We start from the raw sequence: 19,184 nt of genomic DNA, 5'->3' as shown, positions 1-19,184 counted from the left end.
AAAAAAAAAAAAAAAAAAAAGAAAGAGAGAGAGAGAAAGAAAAGAAAAGAAAAGAAAAGAAAGAAAGAGTACCACAAAACAGAAACCTTGGGCTTAAAAAAAAAAAATCTGTCACAGGATCCTGGTTGGAAGATTCATATTTTTATAGAAGAGAAATACAGTGCGAGAGAGTATTTGAAGATGGAATGGTAGTTTGGGGAACCTGGACCTATTTCTCAAAGTGATCTGAGGGAGGTGTCACAGTGCTAGGTGGGTGTTGGGACAAGGATCACTGCTGAGGGCCTTGGAATGGATCTTGGGATCTTTTTGTCAGACAATGCTGGTAACAGAGAGTGGGACAACAAAAAGTAGTCAATGTACCAACCAGTGTTCGTGGCTCAAGAATTCATCTTACAAGTTCATTGTTTCTCTTGATGTTGTGGAGGTCAATTTCTTCATGAGCCACATTGAGATCTCCACACACTACAAGGGGCTTTTGGGAAGTGAAGCCCTTCAGAAAGTTGTAAAAAGCTTCATTCCGGTTCTGGGGGACTCCAGTTGCATCAGCCCATAGCCAGGTAGTCAAATTCAGCCAAGGTCACCCATCCTTCCTAATCATGTTCCTCCTCAACAATGCTGTAAGAAACTTTGAGTGGGTACTGGCGGGAACATAGCCCCACACCACTGTACCCTCTCTTATCCAAAGGAGCTGATGGGCAGTGATGGGTTAGTCCCAGCAGCTCTTGAAGTTCAGTGGGTAGTTTGTTCTCAGAGCATTTGGTCTCTTGGAGGCACAGGATTTCTGGGTTTTCTTCCTTTACCCAATCTAATCCTTTTTATCTTAATCCCAGCCCACAGTGTATATTCCAAGAGCAGATAGATCTTGACTGTGGCAGATTTGTCACTGACTTTTCTTACCTAGGGTGTCCTATAGGACTGGATCCTCTGCTGTACCCTTTTCTTTGCTCACATCTTACTCTTGGTCTGTGGCTCATTCATCGAGGGAATTAGAAATACCCCCAACACAACTTGTCAATGGTTTGGGTTTCTTTGTTTTTGAGACAAATCTCACTATGTCACCCTCAGTAGAGTGCCATGGCATCACAGCTCACCACAACTTCAAACTCTTGTGCTTAAGTGATTCTCTTGCCTCAGCCTCCCAAGTAGCTGGGGGCCACAGGCACCTGCCACAATGCCGGGCTGTTTTTTGTTGTTCTTGCAGTTGTCGTCGTCGTTGTTTTTAGCTGGCCTGTGTCGGGTTCGAACCTACCAGCCTCAGTGTGTATGGCTGGCACCCTACCTGCTGAGCAATGGGTACCACCACCAATGGGTATTTTTTATGTACATGCAAATACATCCACGCTATATCAGTTATATATATCATGTATATATATATATATGATAGTTTATATAGGTATACATATGTCGTTTCTTCTCATAAAAATATAAACCCTAACTTGACATGTTTTATTGTGAATGTTTCATGAGTTTGTTCTTGCTCAACAAGGCTATTCCTCTGACCAGGAAAACCAGACCCAGATGATGGGAGGTGTTTGCAGGAACAAGCAGATAGAGCAGCAACTGTCAGCATTAGAAACCAGCCTCCAAGGCTGAAGCACCTACCTATTCTGTGGTGGAACAAAAAAAAATGGGTAGAAAGGAGATGGGTTTAGGTAAAAACATCAAGTTTTTTCTTTTTGCAGTCAATGAAAAAAAAGCATTTGTTTTCATGGGATCAGTAGATAAAATGAAATTTGATATAAAATTGAAGAATAATTTTTTAATGGGACAAAAGAAATTAGTCCAATTCATTAATCATTTGAATGTGAGATACAAGGCAGTTTACAAAAGGAAAACAAAGACACAGTCCCTGTAATTATGAAAATTATGGCCTAGTTTTAGAGTAGAGATAGAAAAGTTACTTTTTAAACTCTTATGTTTAAAGTTAATGCTCACAGAATTACCTATAGAATGAGATAGTGGAAACAATCTAAATTTCTAACAAAGTGGCAATAAGTAATGCATGTATGTGTAGAATATTCATTTTTAACTAGTGACTAAAATGTTTAATAAAATATATAAAGCACAAAAAGACAGTTTGACTCGATCCTAAATCCTTTTCCACAATTATGAGAAAAATTTCAAAAGTAAATTCAAAGGACTACCATAATAAATACTGGCTCAGCGGCTGTAGCTCAGTGAGTATGGCACCAGCCATATACACCAAAGCTGGCAGGTTCGAGCCCAGCCTGAGCCTGCTAAACAACAATAACAACTGTAACCAAAAAAATAGCCAGGTGTTATGGCAGGAGCCTGTAGTCCCAGCTACTTGGGAGGCTGAGGCAAGAGAACTGCTTAAGCCTAGGAGTTTGAGGTTGCTGTGAGCTGTGATGCCACAGCACTCTACTGAGGGTGACATAGTGAGACTCTTAGAAAAAAATAAAAATAAATAAATATATACTCAGCCATCTAGCTGTATTGATTAGATTTATGTGTATTAATACTTCTTTTAGCTGAACTTGAAGTTGCATGTGTTGTGGCACCTTATCCCTAAATACTTCACTTTAGTCTTAAAGAATTTCTACTTGAACCTGAAAACAGTCATAACCAAGATTCTAAAAATAAAATACAGTAGAACCTCTATAGTTGACCACCTCCCTACATTAACTCCCTCCTCAAGTTGACCTAATTTTCATAGACTGGACATGTGCCACATGTACTCAATGTACTGTAGGCCTAGTCCTTTATGTTGACCACCTCCATATGCTTATATGGTTGACCAGTTTGTTATAGTTCCTTGGGTGATTAACTTGTAGAGGTAAGTTATTTGCGATGTCTGAATAAAGAATAAAAAATAATAAACACTTAAATAGCTTCTAAATTACCGTATATGTGTAGCTGATGCTCATGTGTCCCCCTTCTTGAACATATTACTACATTATAGTTACCTGTGGTAGTAATAATTATTCTGGGCTCGGTGCCTGTGGCTCAAATGGCTAAGGTGCCAGCCACATACACCTAAGGTGGCGGGTTCGAATCCAGCCTAGGCCTGCCAAATAACAATGACAACTGCAACCAAAAAATAGCTGGGCATTGTGGCGGGCGCCTGTAGTCCCAGCTACTTGGGAGGCTGAGGCAGGAGACTCGCTTGAGTCCAGGAGTTGGAAGTTCCTGTGAGCTGTGATGCCACAGCATACTACCCAGAGGGACAGCTTGAGGCTCTGTCTCAAATAATAATAATTATCCTGAATTTGTTCTGTATTTCTTTATATTATGACTATATATTGGCTCTTCCTAAACAGATAAAATTTTGTATATTTCTTAAATTTAAGTTTATACTGTATATATTCTACAGTTTGTCATTTTCACTCCATATTTTATGTTTATGTAGTTTATTCATGCTGATGCATGTAGTGCAGTCATTTTCACCATTAAGTATAATATTCTAAATAGCAGAATACCATAATGTACTTGTCCATTCTCTTATTGATGATCATTTTGTTGTTTTAAGCTTTGGGTTATTATTAATACAAAAAAGCTACAGTGAACATGATTGCATATACTTCTAGAAAATTCATAGCAGTGTGATTCATGATAATCCAAAATGGAAATAACCCCAAAGCCCATTGATTGATGAATGGACAAATAAAATATGGTAATGAAATATTATTGAGCAATAGAAAGGAATAAAGTATGTGCTGGTATATGCTACATGAATGAACCTTGAAAATACTGTGCTAAGTGAAAGAAGACGGTTACTAAAGACTATTTTATGATCTCATTTATATTAAATGTCCAGAAGAGGCAAATCAATTGGAAAAGTAGATTAGTGATTGCCAGAGTTTGGGAGAAGTAGAAATGATGAGTTTGGGAGTTTTTAAGGGGGTAAGGAAAGTATTTTAAATTTAGATCATGATGAGATTACATGACTGTGAATATGTGAAAACCATGAAATTACACACTTGAGATGAGAGAATTTATAATTATATAGGTTGTGTTCTCAATAATGTTAAAAATAATTGCCAGACAGCATTTCCCAACTCAGCCTACTAGTAGGTTAGAGAGTCACTAACAGACTTGTTTTAAAAGATGAGGGTCGGGTAGCTCACGTAGCTAATTAAAAAATATAAATTCTTGGCTTACCACTTGTACCACAGTGGTTATGGTGCCAGCCACATACACTGAGGGTGGCACTTTCAAACATGGCCCAGGCTAGCTAAATAATAATGACAACTGCAACTAGCTGGGCGTTGTGGCGGGCGCCTGTAGTCCCAGCTCCTTAGGAGACTGAGGCAAGAGAATCGCTTAAGCCCAAGATTTTGAAGTTGCTGTGAGCTGTGATACTGCAGCACTCTACCAAGGGCGACATAGTGAGACTCTGTCTCAACAACAACCATAGTTTTATAAATATAAATTTATATTTATAAATATAAATTCCTGAAACCTATAAATAGTGTATTTCTCATGGAGATTATAAATATTACATTGGTGCAAAAGTAATTGTGGTTTTAGACCATGAATCATTATAATTAGGCTCAAACACATCTTTATTATTTAAAATAGGAACAATTATAATGAATACATTGTTGCCAAGAGAAATAAGTTTGTTTCCTCCTGTGGTGTAAAAATTTATGTTTGGGATTGGACAAACTCTTGGAAAACATTTTCTGCATCCTGATGGTTGTCAAAGTGTTTTTCCCTACAAAAAGTTGTCAAGATGCTTGAAGAAATGGTTGTTAGTTGACAAGAGATCAGGTGAACATGGCAGATGAAGCAAAACTTTATAGCCTAATTTGATCTTCTGAAGCATTGGTTGTGTGATTTGCCTGCCTTTGGGCATTGTCATGGCCCTTTCTTTTGACTCGTGCCAACTGCAGGCATTGTGTTTTGGCGTGCATCTCATCAATTTGCTGAGCATACTTCTCAGATGTAATGGTTTCTCTGGGATTCAGAAAGCTGTAGTGGATCAGACCAACAGCAGACCACTGAACAGTGATCATGACCTGTTTTATGCACGTTTGGCTTTGGGAAGTGCTTTGGAGGGTCTTCTCAGTCCAACCAGTGAGCTGGTTGTTGCCACTTATCATGTACAATCCACTTCCAATCGAGAAATGGTCTCTTATTGCATAAAATAAGAGATGATGTTTGAAAACAATGATTGCTCTGATTTTCAGTCAACTCATGAAGCACCCACTTATCGAGCTTTTCACTTTTCCAATTTGCTTCAAATGCCAGATGACTGTAGAATGCTTGGTGTTGAGTTCTTTAGCAATTTCTCACGTAGTTGTCTGAGTTTTTATGATTTGTTCTCAGTTGGTAATCATCAACTTTTACTATGCTCCTCATCTTCAAGGCTCTTGTCTCCTTTGGAAAACTTTTTTTTTTTTTTTCTGAAAAAGAGTCTCACTTTGTTGCCCTTGGCAGAATGCCATGCCATTATAGCTCACAGCAACCTCTAACTCTTGGGCTCAAGCAAATTCTCTTGCCTCAGCCTCCTGAGTAGCTGGGACAGGCACCCACCACAATGCCTGACTATTTTTTTTAGAGATGGGGTCTTGCTCTAGCTCAGGCTGGTCTCAAACTCGTGAGCTCAGGTGATCCTCTCACTTTGGCCTCCAAAAGTGCTGGGATTACAGGCACGAGCCACCACACCCAGCTTTGAAAAACTTGAACCAGTTCTGCATTATACATTTATTAACAGTTTCTGGGCCAAACGTGCTATATATTGTGAGTTGTGTCTCCGCTGCTTTATAACCAACCCGTTTGAACTTAAAGAAAATAGCTTGAATTTGCTTTTTGTCTAACATCATTTCCATAGTCCAAAGTAAATATAAAATAAACAGCAAATAGGAAATCATTAGCAAAAAAAGATGAGAAATGAGCATTAAAATGGTGTATAACATAACCACATTTATTTAAGATTGTATTCCAGTATCAAATGACAAATTTCAACAATGCAAAAACCACAATTACTTTTGCACACAAATAGTTCTTAGTAAGTTTGTGTTTGATACTTTGGTTTTACTATTTTAGGGGGGTTTTGGTGATTGGGATGGATGAAGGGTGGTTAGTAATGAAGATTATATCAGAAATGGACTCTGAGTTGAAAGAATCCTTAAGAGGGAAAAACTGTGACTAATTTGACAGTATCATCTCTCTTTTCATTAATTGAGAGTTTCTGTGTCAAGTTTTTTTGTTTTTTGTTTTTGGAGTTCTTTTTATTTTTAAAAATTTTTTTGAGATAAGAGGCTCTCTGTCAGTGAAGCTAGAATGTATCATGATAACACATTGCAACCTCAAACTTACCAGCTCAAGTAGTCCTCCTGCCTCAGCTTCCCAACTGGCTAACAATATAGGCATGAAGCATGTGTCACCTATTTCTTTATTTTTATTTGTTTATTTATTTTCCTTTGAAACAGAGTCTCAAGATGTCCCCCTGGGTAGAGTGGTATGGTGTCACAGCTCACAGCAACCTCCAACTCCCGGGCCTAAGCAATTCTCTTGCCTTAGCCTCCCAAGCAGCTGGGACTACAGGCGCTCGCCACAACACTTGGTTAGTTTTTGGTCGTAGTTGTTGTTTGGCAGGCCCAGGCTGGATTTAAACCCACCAGCTCTGGTGTATGTGACTGACACCCTAGCTGCTTGAGCTACAGGCACTGAGCCTATTTTTTTATTTGTTTGAGATGTATTCTCACTGTGTTGCCTGGCCTGCTCTTGAACTCTTGGCCTCAAGTGATCCTCCTGTCTTGACTTTTCAAATTTTGGGGGGTATAGGTATGAACTGTCTCACCCAACTGGGACTAAAATTTTTAAAGTGAAATTTGAAAATTTAAAATGGGGTTTTCCCCCTTAGATAATATATTTAGAATAAATACTAAGGTAATCATATATTTAGATAATCAATTTGAAATAAGAAGAGATTTTCTTCTGTGCACCAAACAAATGTCAGGAGACTTACACATCACATTGTGGCTAACAATTTATTATTCAGTCTTGAATTCTTTAAATGAGAATGATAATTATGTGTGTTCAGTTTTATAAGGACAAGTCTTCATAAAACTACTTGCTTTCAAAAATGGTTTGTATCTTTAAAAAAATAATTTTTTTCTCTTTATTTTTTTCTTTTTTGTTTTTAAAATTTTCCCTATTTTTATCTTTTTTTCCCAGAACCTATAAACCAGAAGATAAAAAAGTAGGTTTTGATGTTACTATCCTTATGATACTTGAGGAATTCTATTAATTCTCCAGCATTGTTAAATCTGGTTTTCACTACTTACATTTCACTGCTTTTCACAAATTTCACAGTTGTAGTTCTTACTATAATTAAATTTGAATCAGAGAATCCATTTTAGAATTCCACCTTATTTTCAAGTTTAGGAATGTTGTTTATTCAGACTTGTTATTTCTACTTAGGAAAGTAGACCAGTTCATTACTGAATAAGTTTCTCAAAGACATGTTTTTACTTAAAATGAACACCGAATTATGCAGTTTTATAGCTGCTTTACAGGGGACAAAAATCCATACCAAGAATGGAGGAAGGTTGGAATGGTACCAGAAATCTAAATCTAAATCATTAGACACATCCAAAGTAGTACTTATGTCTCAGTATCTCAGTACTGTGTAACAGGTTTTGCTATTAGCATTTTTTCTGTTAAATTGAATCTCTTCAAAACTGATGAAACAAGTTGTTGAAAATGTAAATATGTATTTAGAAATGACAATTAAAATTTCTTCTACAACTAGGAAAGGATGCTATTTAACCTTTTTGGCTTAAAGCTCTTAGAAGACAGGCAGCTAGTAAGTGTCAAAGCGTATATGCAAATCCAGGTCTTTCTGCCTCCTGAATGTCTCAGTGCACAAAAAGTACAATATTGCCAATTGAGGACTTATAGAGAAAGGAATCAATAAAATTTAATGCATTATGAAATGAGAGATCATTTTTATCTATCGAGGTGAACTTTCTTAACTGGGTAGTACTTAAATACCAGAAGCATATATGTAGCTGATGGGAATGTAATTCGGTTACAACTCTTTTTAGAATAAAAACTACTATACAGGCCAGGCTTGGTACCTCATGCCTGTAATCTTGGCACTCTGGGAGGCTGAGGCAGGTGGATAGCTTGAGCTCATGAGTTCAAGACCAGCCTGAGCAAAAGTAAGATCCCTTCTCTACTAAAAATAGAAAAACTGAGGCAAGAAGACCACTTGAGCCCAAGAGTTGGAGGTTATAGTGAGCTATGATGCAACAGCCCTCTACCTAGAGCAACAGCTTGAGACTCTGTCTCAAAAGAAAACTACTATACTGTGTAACGATCCGTAAAAGCATTCATAGCCACAGACTAGAAGGAAATAATCCAAAAATATTAACAGTTGTTCAGATTAAGAGTTATTTTAGAACAAGTGCTTTCCAAATTTTCTACATTTTAACATGTTCATTTTATAAATAGGGAGAATGTTCTGACCCCTATCCAATAGTTTACCTTTAGAGAAATAATCTTAAATTTAGAATAAAAATTATCCACAAATATTCAACAACTTTACTTTTAGTGGTAAAAATTTAGAAATGTGCGAAATGTCCTACTGGACAGAATGTGCCAAAGTAAGTGGTGATAAGTGGGAAGCATGTTAAGATTTAAGAGATTTCATAGAAACAGAATTTATAACAGAAAATGCAGGATGTGTGTTTGTTTATATAATATGTGATTATGGATATTTTTATAAAGATACAATGAAATACTGGAAGAAAATTTGGTAGTTTTATCAGTGCTTGTGTTTGGATACTGAGATTCAAATAATTTGTTCCCCTTTGAATTTTTATATACATATTTTCAGGTTTTATCTAATTATCATCATACTGACTTTTTTTAAAGTAGTATTTTCTTTTTCTTTTTTTTTTTTTTTTTTGAGACAGAGCCTCAAGCTGTCCCCCTGGGTAGAGTGCCGTGGCATTACAGCTCACAGCAACCTCCAACTCCTGGGCTCAAGCGAGTCTCCTGCCTCTGCCTCCCAAGTAGCTGGGACCACAGGCGCCTGCCACAACGCCCGGCTATTTTTTGGTTGCAGCCGTCATTGTTGTTTGGCGGGTCTGGGCTGGGGATTCGAACCCGCCACCTTAGGTGTACGTGGCTGGCGCCTTAGCCGCTTGAGCCACAGGCGCCGAGCCAAAGTAGTATTTTCTTAACATGAGATAAAGCTATGTAGATTAGCTATAGTAATGTTAGGTACAACTATAGATTAGCTTTCTGTAGGTTGCCGTATGGTAATACTCTGTTTATATTCAAGTTTATTTGGAGGTGGTATTTGATAATGATATTTTCTTGAAGTCCTGTTTTCTTCTCTCTAAATGGAATAAATGAGCATTTTTGTACCATTTCTTAGATCTGAAGCTCAGCACCGAGGCTCAGCTCCCCACTCTGAGAGTGATCTCCCAGAGCAAGAAGAGGAGATTCTGGGATCTGATGATGATGAGCAGGAAGATCCCAATGATTATTGTAAAGGTAAATCTGGGAAGAGATAGTAAGATATAATCTATTTGTAGTTTCTCATTTGGGTTTTTGATCTATCAACATAAAAATAGTTTTGATGGTTTTTGTTTTGTATCCTCTTCTCTTAAGATGTAGGAAATAGTATTGGCTCTTATCAAAGGCTAATTTTATATTAAATGTCTTTACCTTTTTTCCTCTTTAAAAATGATCGTACAGGCTCGGTGCTTATAGCTCAGTGGCTAGGGCATCAGCCACATGCACCAGAGCTGGTGGGTTTGAACCCAGCCCGAGCCTGCCAAACAATAACAACTACAACCAAAAAATAGCCAGGCGTTGTGCTATGCGCCTGTAGTCACAGCTACTTGGGAGGCTGAGGCAAGAGGATCGCTCAAGCCCAAGAGTTTGAGGTTGCTGTGAGCTGTGATGCCTTGGCACTCTATCCAGGGTGACAGTTTGAAACTCTGTCACAAAACAAAACAAAACTGATCGTAGGTATTTACTATAGAAAATTTCATAACTCTATTAAATAGTAATGAAAATAAAAGCCTTTGCAGTACTGTCACCCACTAGTAACTAATGGCAACATCTCATTGTGGAGATTTTTGCAAAATACCTTCTTATTTTTTCTCATAGTGACAGCTACTAAGATAAGTTAATCTGAAATTGTAGATTTTCAAACTGTGTCATCAGGTTGCCTATTATACGTATGTTCTGTTTTTTGCTGAGACTTCCCAGGTACCTTGGATAGGAATGTATAAGAGAGTGTATTATACCATCTGAGAGAAAAACTTGGTCCTTCCTATTCTTAGCAGGCAAAGATAAATATTAGAATACCTGGATTCCTATCATTTTTTATAGATAACTGATAGGTATATTTTCATTCTTTTATTTATAAAATACTCATTATGTATCAGTCTTGTGCTAGGCACTGAAGATACAATGCTGAATAAGAGAGACAGCTTAGATTCCTTTCTTTGAAGTATAACATGTATCCCTCCCAAATTTTCTGTTGAGGACAAGTTCCTATCATTGGGTGCTGCATAATTTTATATTCTTTCATCACCATATGGAGGGTCAAGTTCCATCTGGTGACTTTCCTCAAACTGGAGACACTGGACACACTTTGCTTCTCTTGTGGAGTTTCTGGTGTCTAACTTCAACTGCCTGCTGAAGTTTCTCCTGCATATGCTACAAGTATAAGGCTGCTCACCTGTGTGGGTTCTCTGGTGTTTAATAAAGTGGGAATTCTGAAAGAATCTTTTTCCACATTCATGACATTTAAAGGGTTTCTCTGCTGTGTGAATTCTTTGGGGGGTGTGTGTGTAGATTTGTTATGACTAAAGCTTTTCCCAAATCATGAGCATTTATATGGTTTTATTCCTTGGTGTGTAATGAAGATCTGAACTCCATCTAAATCTCCTATCACTGTTGACATTTATAGGGTTTCTCTTCAGTATGAATTCTCTGATGTTTAATGAGATCAGAGCTAACTCTGAAACTTTTTCCACATTCCTGACATTTAAAAGGTTTCTCTCCTTTGTGGTCTTTACCATGAAGATATGTAAGTTTTGGAAGCTCTTCTTCACAAGTTGAAACTTTTCCTTCTTTTCTTCCTTGGAAAAGGTTGATGCTGTTTCCATACCCTTGTTTGCTGGACAACTTTCATTCTAATATTTTTTGACACTTTGCATTGGTATTTTTATTTCTCTGATGCAGAAACAGATATCAGTTGATGATTTCCAGTGTCATTTCTGAGCATTAAGCCTAGAGAGATGACAGTTTCATAGTTATTCTGCATTACATCATTGTAGAGGTCTTTTTAGTAGTATGCAATAATTGCCATTCTTCTTCAGAAAAATACATGGCCACATCTTCAAACGTCAACTCAGAACTCAGGCAAGATGAGCTCAGATGCCATCTTCTGGTCTTTGGTGCTTTTCTGCTCAGAAAGGGCTAAAATCTATTGAGCATGCACAGTTCTTTCATATACAGGCTGGCTTTCTTTGTGAGTATTCCAGCCCAGCTGTTCTTGTAGTACCTGGTATGTATTCCAACATTCTTTCTGGAACATACCCATTTGTTGGGGGTCTGCTGGATTCCACTTAAAGCTTGGTGCCACTGCTGTTCCTCCCAAGAGCACTGCCTCCTTTCCCAGATCATAAGCTGTAACCTCATTCTTTGTTCCACCAGGTTTTCTCTGCAAGCATTCTACCAGGATCACAGCCTGTTTGATGTTGTGGTGATGATGCTTCTGCACCCAGACTGGGTCTCCTTGGGCAGAATGGTCAGAAACTGCTCTACCACTAGCAGTTCCAAGAACTGCTCTTTTAAGTGGATCTCTGGCCTCAGCCACTGATGGCATAATTTCTGAAGTTGGCTGACAGCCTCGAGCTGCCCAGGTGCTTCATGATAATTGAAGCTCCAGAAGTGCTTGCAAGCGCTCTCAGGACCAAGACTCCTTTTCGTCCTGTGTTTCTTACTCTGACTGGAGCTCTCTTTCACAGACCCCTTCGTCTTCCATACAGATCCCATCTAGTGGTTGAAATATGTATCTGCCTTCAGCTCTTTCTCATCATTTGCTCTAGGAATGTCCTGTGTTTGATACACTTGCCCGTGTACTTTTGTCAACTGAGGCCCAGTCAGGTTTGGTACAAAACCAATGAATAGATCTTCTTCCCAAGGGAACTCCAGTCAGCTCTGGCTTCTGAGGGGGCCACTCTTGTCTTCTTAAGCTCTTCTATAAAGTTACCATGCCTCCCTGCTGCTGTGCAGAGGTTCTCTGTCTGCCGCTAGGGGAGGCGATATTAGGAAAGCAACCATGCCTAGTGAGTGGAACTCCAAAATTCTGGGAACTTTGGAAGAGGCCTTGGAACATGACTCCCTCAGCAGAACCCTCCACCTCCCCAAAACTTCACACTGCCTCGCTAAGCTAAGCTCTAGTGGAAGTCTGTTGATTCCTATCATCTTTGGCAACCTTTTCAGGCCTTTCTTGGTTTTTTGTTTTGTTTTTATTAGAGAAGCAAATCCTCCCTTTGTTTTTTTGTTTTTTTGATTGAGACAGAGTCTCAGGCTGTTGCCCTGGTAGAGTGCCATGGTGTCACAGCTCACAGCAACCTCCAACTCTTAGGCTTAAGCTATTCTCTTGCCTCAGCCTCCCAAGTAGCTGGGACTACAGGCGCCTGCCACAACGCCCGGCTATTCTTTGGTTATAGTTGTCATTATTGTTTGACAGGCCTGGGCTGGATTCAAACCCGCCAGCTTCAGTGTATGTGGCTGGCACCCTCGCTGCTTGAACTACAAGTGCCAAGCTAAATCCTCCTTTTTTAAAAACTAAATAAAGTAGGGTTCATTATTGTCTCTCCCAAAAAAAAACATTCTGAGACTATAACTATAAGTAGATTTGTATGTTTAGGTAAATCTATTGGATTATTCAGTGCCAAAAATACTGTGATATGTAACTTTAACTTTTGCTTAAGGATGAGACTGTTATACAAAGCATCACTTGCTCAATATTATTCATGTTTTCATTAATCAAGTTTTTTTGTTACTTATTTTTTTGTAATATGAGTTTGGTAATGCTATGGGTGATTTGATAACAATCAAAGATCATCTTCTATTTATTGTATAGAAGAAACTTCATTTGATGAAAGGTGTATAGATGTTAAAAAATGGCATGTGAGATACTTTTTCTTACTGTTTAATTGATTATTTCTGATTATATTGGTTCTTCTGATACATTTCTTCTGTTGCTTCTTCCAGGAGGTTATCATCTTGTGAAAATTGGAGATTTATTCAATGGGAGATATCATGTGATCCGAAAGTTGGGCTGGGGACACTTTTCAACAGTGTGGTTATCATGGGATATTCAGTAAGTTTCAGTGGTCCTCAAAAAGAATTAGTCAGAAGATGGCCTGTGCTCGTGCGCGCATGCTCTCCCTACCACTCTCTCTCTCTATGTGTGTGTGTGGGGGGGGTGTGTGTGTGTGTATATATTTACACCCTACTATATATTTACATATATACATATTATCTATATATATATTTATAATTTTCCAAAGGTAATCAGGTCTTTAATCTGTCTCTAGCCTGATTACTTGATCAGAATTTTGTGGTTGATAATAATCTCTGTGTTCTTGGACAAATCACTTTCCTTTCGCCATAGAAAACCTAAGTTTGATTAAATTATCAGTAAACCATTTGGAACTCCCAAATTTAAAGCATTACAAGTATATTCAGTGGATGAATGATGTGTAAATTAACAGCTGTCATCTCATTGGAGTAGTTAAATGTCATAGATAAACCTTTGTGTGAGACAGTCTCAAGCTGTAGCCCTGGGTAGAGTGCCATGGCATCATAGCTCACAGCAGCCTCCAACTCTTAGGCTCAAGTGTTCCTCTTGCCTCAGTTTTTCTATTTAGTAGAGATAAGATCTCACTTTTGCTCAGGCTAGTCTCAAACTCATGAGCTCAAGCAGTCCACTCGCCTCAGCCTCCCAGAATGCTAGAATTACAGATGTGAGCCACTGTGCCTGGCCCTTGTGTGTGTGACTTTTATCATTTTGTTTTTACCTACCCACTTTTTTTTTTTTTGAGATAGCATGCTTTACTCTCTTGCTCAGGCTAGAGTGCCCGTGGCATCAGCCTCACCCATAGCAACCTCCCATCTCCTGAGTTCAAGCAACCCTCCTGCCTCAGCCTTCCAAGAAGCTGGAGCTACAGGCACCCGCCACAATGCCCACCTGATTTTTCTATATTTAGTAGAGATGAAGTCTCACTGTTGCTCAGGCTGGTCTTGAACTTCTGAGCTCAAGTAATCCTCCCACTTCAACCTCCCAGAGTGTTAGCCACCACACCCGGCCCAGGAGATGCATTTTTAACTTAGAGAAAATGTTCAACAACTGAGATTATCTGAGAACAGATTATCTTCTTCTTGTAAATGAAATCTAGCCAGTTAGTGCCTTTAACAGGTACAAATGATCCCATAGAAGTAGCTTGTTTGGATACAGAGAAATATTTGTCCTTCCTCACTGTCCCTCAGTTATAACTAACCCTTAGCTTCCTGAAGTAAAGGTAGGATATTTAGTTTTAATCGCTTATGTATATTACTTAGGGGGAAGAAATTTGTGGCAATGAAAGTAGTTAAAAGTGCTGAACATTATACTGAAACTGCACTTGATGAAATCCGGTTGCTGAAATCAGTGAGTATTAAGTCTTATTAACATGTGAACTGCAAAGCATTAAAAGGTTTATTGCATTAAGATACTTGGGAAAGTGATAGATTCTTTAGCATGACTAATTTTTCCTGTAAATCTCCAATATATATGAAGAGATAAAAGAACAGTATTTATACATTCTATGTATATAGTAGGGAACTGGTGGTATATGCTATAATTAGAATTCTCCTTACATGAACCCAAAAAAAGAAACTTCAGAAGAACAAAAATGTTCACTGAACATGTTTTGAGGTTTTTGGTTTGGTTTGGTTTTTTAAAAAAAAAAAAAAAAACAGTCTCTTTCTCTCTCTCAGTAGAGTGCCATAGCTCACAGCAACCTCAAACTCTTGGGCTCAAGTGATTCTCTTGTCTCAGCTTCCCAAGTAGCTGGGACTACAGGCCCCTGTCACAATGCCTGGCTATGTTTATTTTTTATTTTCTAGAGACAGAGTCTCACTTTGTTGCCCTTGGTAGAGTGCTATGGCATCACAGCTCACAGCAACCTTCAGCTCTTGGGCTTAGAAGATTCTCTTGCCTCAGCTTCCTGAGTAGCTGGGACTACAGGTGCCCGCCACAATGCCCAGCTATTTTTTTGTTGCCAGGGCTGGGTTTGAACTCTCTACCCTCAGTATATGGGGCCGGCACCCTACTCATGGAGCCACAGATGCTGCCTGGCTATTTTTATTTTTATTTTTTTTAGAGATGAGGTCTTGCTTTGGCTCAGGCTGGTCTCGAAATCATGAGCTCAGGCAACCCACCCACCTCGGCCTCCCAGAGTGCTAGGATTACAGGTGTGAGCCACTGCACCCAGCCTCATTGAGCATGTTTTATGTGCCAGATAGCTCTGCTATAAATGTTTTTCTTTATGGTTAAAGGGAAAGTTGTGTGAATAATTATATACCCTTTATTTTATGCTTTAAAATGTTATAAAATACATAATATAAAAATACTGTATATACTGATCCCATTTATACTTGCAGACTTAGGTAAATTTTGTCAAATTTGTTTTCAGTTTTGTTACAAATTAGGAAGATGTCATGACTTGCAGTAGAAAACTTAAACACAGAGTTGGAAAACCTGGGTTTAGGTTCAGCTTTACCCCAACATGTCTCCTGTCTCATCATTTTTTTTTCTTCTAAACTTTAGGTTTTTCATTCCTAAAGTGAAAGTATTCGACCAGGATATCTCTAAGGCAGGCAGTATTTTTTTTTTTTCAGAGTGTCAATATAGATAGTCTTGTGCTCCAAAGTAAATTGTCATAGTACTTCCTTCATTGAGAAAGTTTTTCTATTAAAATAAAAAAGTCAGCTGTATAAACAGTATCGTTAATGCTGTAGTTGATTTGCGTCCTGCAAAAACTTTTTAATTCCTCACCACCTGGTAACCAACATTTTAATTTGGAGGCCACACTTTGAGAAGCAAAATGGTTGAATTAGAAAATAGTCTGTTGGTTATATTTTCTCTTGTGAACTGCCTCTGTATGTTCTTTCTCTATTTGAGCTACTGAAATCTTAGTATGTTTTCAAAATCGATTTGTATAAGCTTTTCCTTGAGTTAATTAGCCACAGGAATTCCTCCCCCACCATTTGGCTTTGTCTTTTGCTAACTACTGTCTCTTTCCCACTACAGGTTCGCAATTCAGACCCTAATGATCCAAATAGAGAAATGGTTGTTCAACTGCTCGATGACTTTAAAATATCAGGAGTTAATGGAACACGTATCCTTTTAAGAACCCCTTGAGAAAAAATAATGAGCTGACTTTGTTCCATAGAAAGGAATGAGATTTGTATAAATAGGGGTGTCTTTTCTCAAGACAAACTATAATAAAATTACTTTCTTCTACACATACTATATACTTCTGAACATGGGTCTGAATTATGTGTACTTTTGTGTGTTGTGGTTTTGTTTTGTTTTTTTTCTCTAGGATATTCCCTTTTCCAGGCAGAGTAAACTTAAGTGAAAAGAAACTTCTAGAAAATTGCGGCTCGGCGCCTATAGCTCAACCGGCTAAGGCGCCAGCCACGTACACCTAAGGTGGCGGGTTCGAATCCCCAGCCCGGACCCGCCAAACAACAATGACGGCTGCAACCAAAAAATAGCCTGGCGTTGTGGCGGGCGCCTGTGGTCCCAGCTACTCGGGAGGCGGAGGCAGGAGACTCGCTTGAGCCCAGGAGTTGGAGGTTGCTGTGAGCTATAGTGCCACGGCACTCTACCCAGGGGGACAGCTTGAGGCTCTGTCTCAAAAAAAAAAAAAAAAAAAAAAGAAAGAAAATTGCATCATATTATCAGCATAGAAATTTTAAGAGAAGTAATTTTTTTATGAAAAATACTGGGTAAACAAGAGTTTTAGGTATGATTTTATTCATATTAAAGAAGCTGTGAATATAGGCTATGTTTAGAATCTAAATGGAAGTCTGGGCATGATAGTTAAAGCCTGTAATCTTAGCACTCTGGGAGTCCAAGAAGGGTGGATTGCTTGAGTTTAGGAGTTCAAGACTAGACTGAGCAAGAGTAAGATTCATCTCTACTAAAAATAGAAAAGCTAGCTGGGTGTTTTGGTGGGCATCTGTAGTCCTAGCTACTTGGGAGGCTGAGACAAGAGAATTAGATGTGCCCAAGAATTTTAAGTTTGCTGTGAGCTGTGACACCATGGTGCTCTACCCAGGGCAACAGCATGAGACTCTGTCTAGAAAAAAAAAGTAGAATCTAAATGGGTATGATAGTTCACATTCTATTATGAAAAAACTGACTTGTTTTGTGTTTTTGTCTGGATTTTTAGAATTGTACAGTTGGTAGGAAACTTAGCTAATTTTCTTTACCTTTCTTTTCTTCTATCAAAGTGACCTTCAGTGAGCTAATTGAAATATTTTTGTAAAAACCGTCCTTAAAAGGACCTATTAGTCTTTTCTGTAAAAGATGAAGTAGAATCTTACTCAGATTGAAAAATCTTAAATTACCTGTTCATAAACTGTTTTAAAATGATAAGAGAAAGAAATGTATCATTCTACTTTTCTGTGCATGTTCAGCTTTTTTTTTTTTTTTAGCACATATTCCTAATTGCTATTGATGATCTTTTTTTTTAAGGAGATAGGGTACTTCTGACTCCATAGTTTCATGAGAACTATGGTAAGAGATTTGAGCAGAAAAGTAAGACGAAAGGGTAAGAAAGGAGAGAAAATAGGTGATAATGTGAAAAGACTATTGTCCTGAAGTTAGTTCTGAGTCATTTCTTGGAGAAATACAAATCACACATCCCCAGTTGCCTAGGGAAAACTGCTACATTCATCTTAATACAGCATCTTATGTCTTTTGTGGTCACTTTGTAGATGGCTTACTCTATGTGTTTTCAAAGTATTAAGATGGTTTACCAAGAAATTTTTAAAAACTCACACAGGACATCATGATGGCCATCATACTCTGTTTCTGTGTTATTAAATCTCATAATGTTTGTCATTGTGCCAAATTTCTTTACTAATTTGGAAATGTTAGAAGTAAAACGGTAGAACTATTCTACATAATCTCTGTAATGCTAAGGACCTTTATTTGACCCTATGTAGGAAGTCTATAAAAATATCTTAGTGTTTTTGAATTTTATGTTCCAAGATATTTTCCAAACATTACTGGATGATCTCTGTTGTTTTGCTCCATTGGTTCTCTATTTTATTCTTTTCTCACTTTGTCTTAGCTGTTCCTCCAGGTCCTTCCTCCTATTTATCTCCCAGCCATCCTGGCTGTTGCATTATTTGCTACTATTAGAGATCAAAAGGAATGTAACTCAGAGCACTTGCTGTTAAGGGTTAATGAATGGTTTATATCCTTCCCTTGCCCTACTTGTACCACAATGCAGCACACTTGCACAGAGCTCTACATCCACATTTTTGTGTGTGTCTGGTGATACTGCCTTTTCTCTGGATCATAGTCTGTCTTTATATTAAAATATAAAGGATGCTGAACTAGAAAGGTAGTGACTGTAGACTTCAGTATAAACTGATTCACTCTAATTCCATGGGTGTTGAGGGAGAAGAGTGATTAAGAAGGGACCGCTGGTCTTTGTATAATGTTGACAGTAACCACTTAGTCTTATTGGCAACCTATATGATCTGTCTTTAGGATACTTTTTTTCTCTACTATTTGCTTTACTTTTTGCCAGCTCCTGATACCTAGTGTGTCCTAAATGTGCTTATTCAATAATGTTTTCAGCCCTTTGCTATTTTCTTTACACCATCTCCCCAAGAGGTTTTTTTTTTAATGAATCCTTTGGTTTTAATTATTACTGTTTCTTCTGATTTCTATATGTCAGTCTTCTTTCTCCCAAGCTATTTGGCTCTTCCTTTTTATTCTATAACCAGTTGATTATGATATTCCTTTTTGTTTTCGGGGGGAGCAGTTTGAGGCAGAGTCTCACTATGTCACCCTCGGTAGAGTTCTATGGCGTCACGGCTCACAGCAACTTCCAACTCTTGGGCTTAAGCAATTCTCTTGCCTCAGCTGCCCAAGTAGCTGGGAC

The 19,184-nt window shown here is 38.2% G+C and overlaps 1 protein-coding gene and 1 pseudogene across 1 annotated transcript in view; one reads left to right on the top strand and one right to left on the bottom strand.

The window, feature by feature from the left end:
• Positions 1–19,184, top strand: part of SRPK1 (SRSF protein kinase 1) — an 86,588-nt gene that overhangs the window by 30,798 nt on the left and 36,606 nt on the right. Inside the window, exons 3-6 of the mRNA XM_003789139.3 lie at positions 9,359–9,477; positions 13,225–13,333; positions 14,575–14,662; positions 16,307–16,394. Coding sequence (XP_003789187.1) covers positions 9,359–9,477; positions 13,225–13,333; positions 14,575–14,662; positions 16,307–16,394 — 404 coding nt within the window. The remainder of the gene's footprint in view (positions 1–9,358; positions 9,478–13,224; positions 13,334–14,574; positions 14,663–16,306; positions 16,395–19,184) is intronic.
• On the bottom strand, positions 10,564–11,997 carry LOC105886909 (annotated as a pseudogene).

This window comes from Otolemur garnettii, unplaced genomic scaffold (genome assembly GCF_000181295.1).
Source record: "Otolemur garnettii isolate 467f Iridium unplaced genomic scaffold, OtoGar3 scaffold00031, whole genome shotgun sequence".
Classification (NCBI taxonomy): domain Eukaryota; kingdom Metazoa; phylum Chordata; class Mammalia; order Primates; family Galagidae; genus Otolemur; species Otolemur garnettii.
The sequence above is the reverse complement of the archived record's forward strand: the minus strand, read 5'-3'. Positions and strand labels throughout refer to the sequence as shown.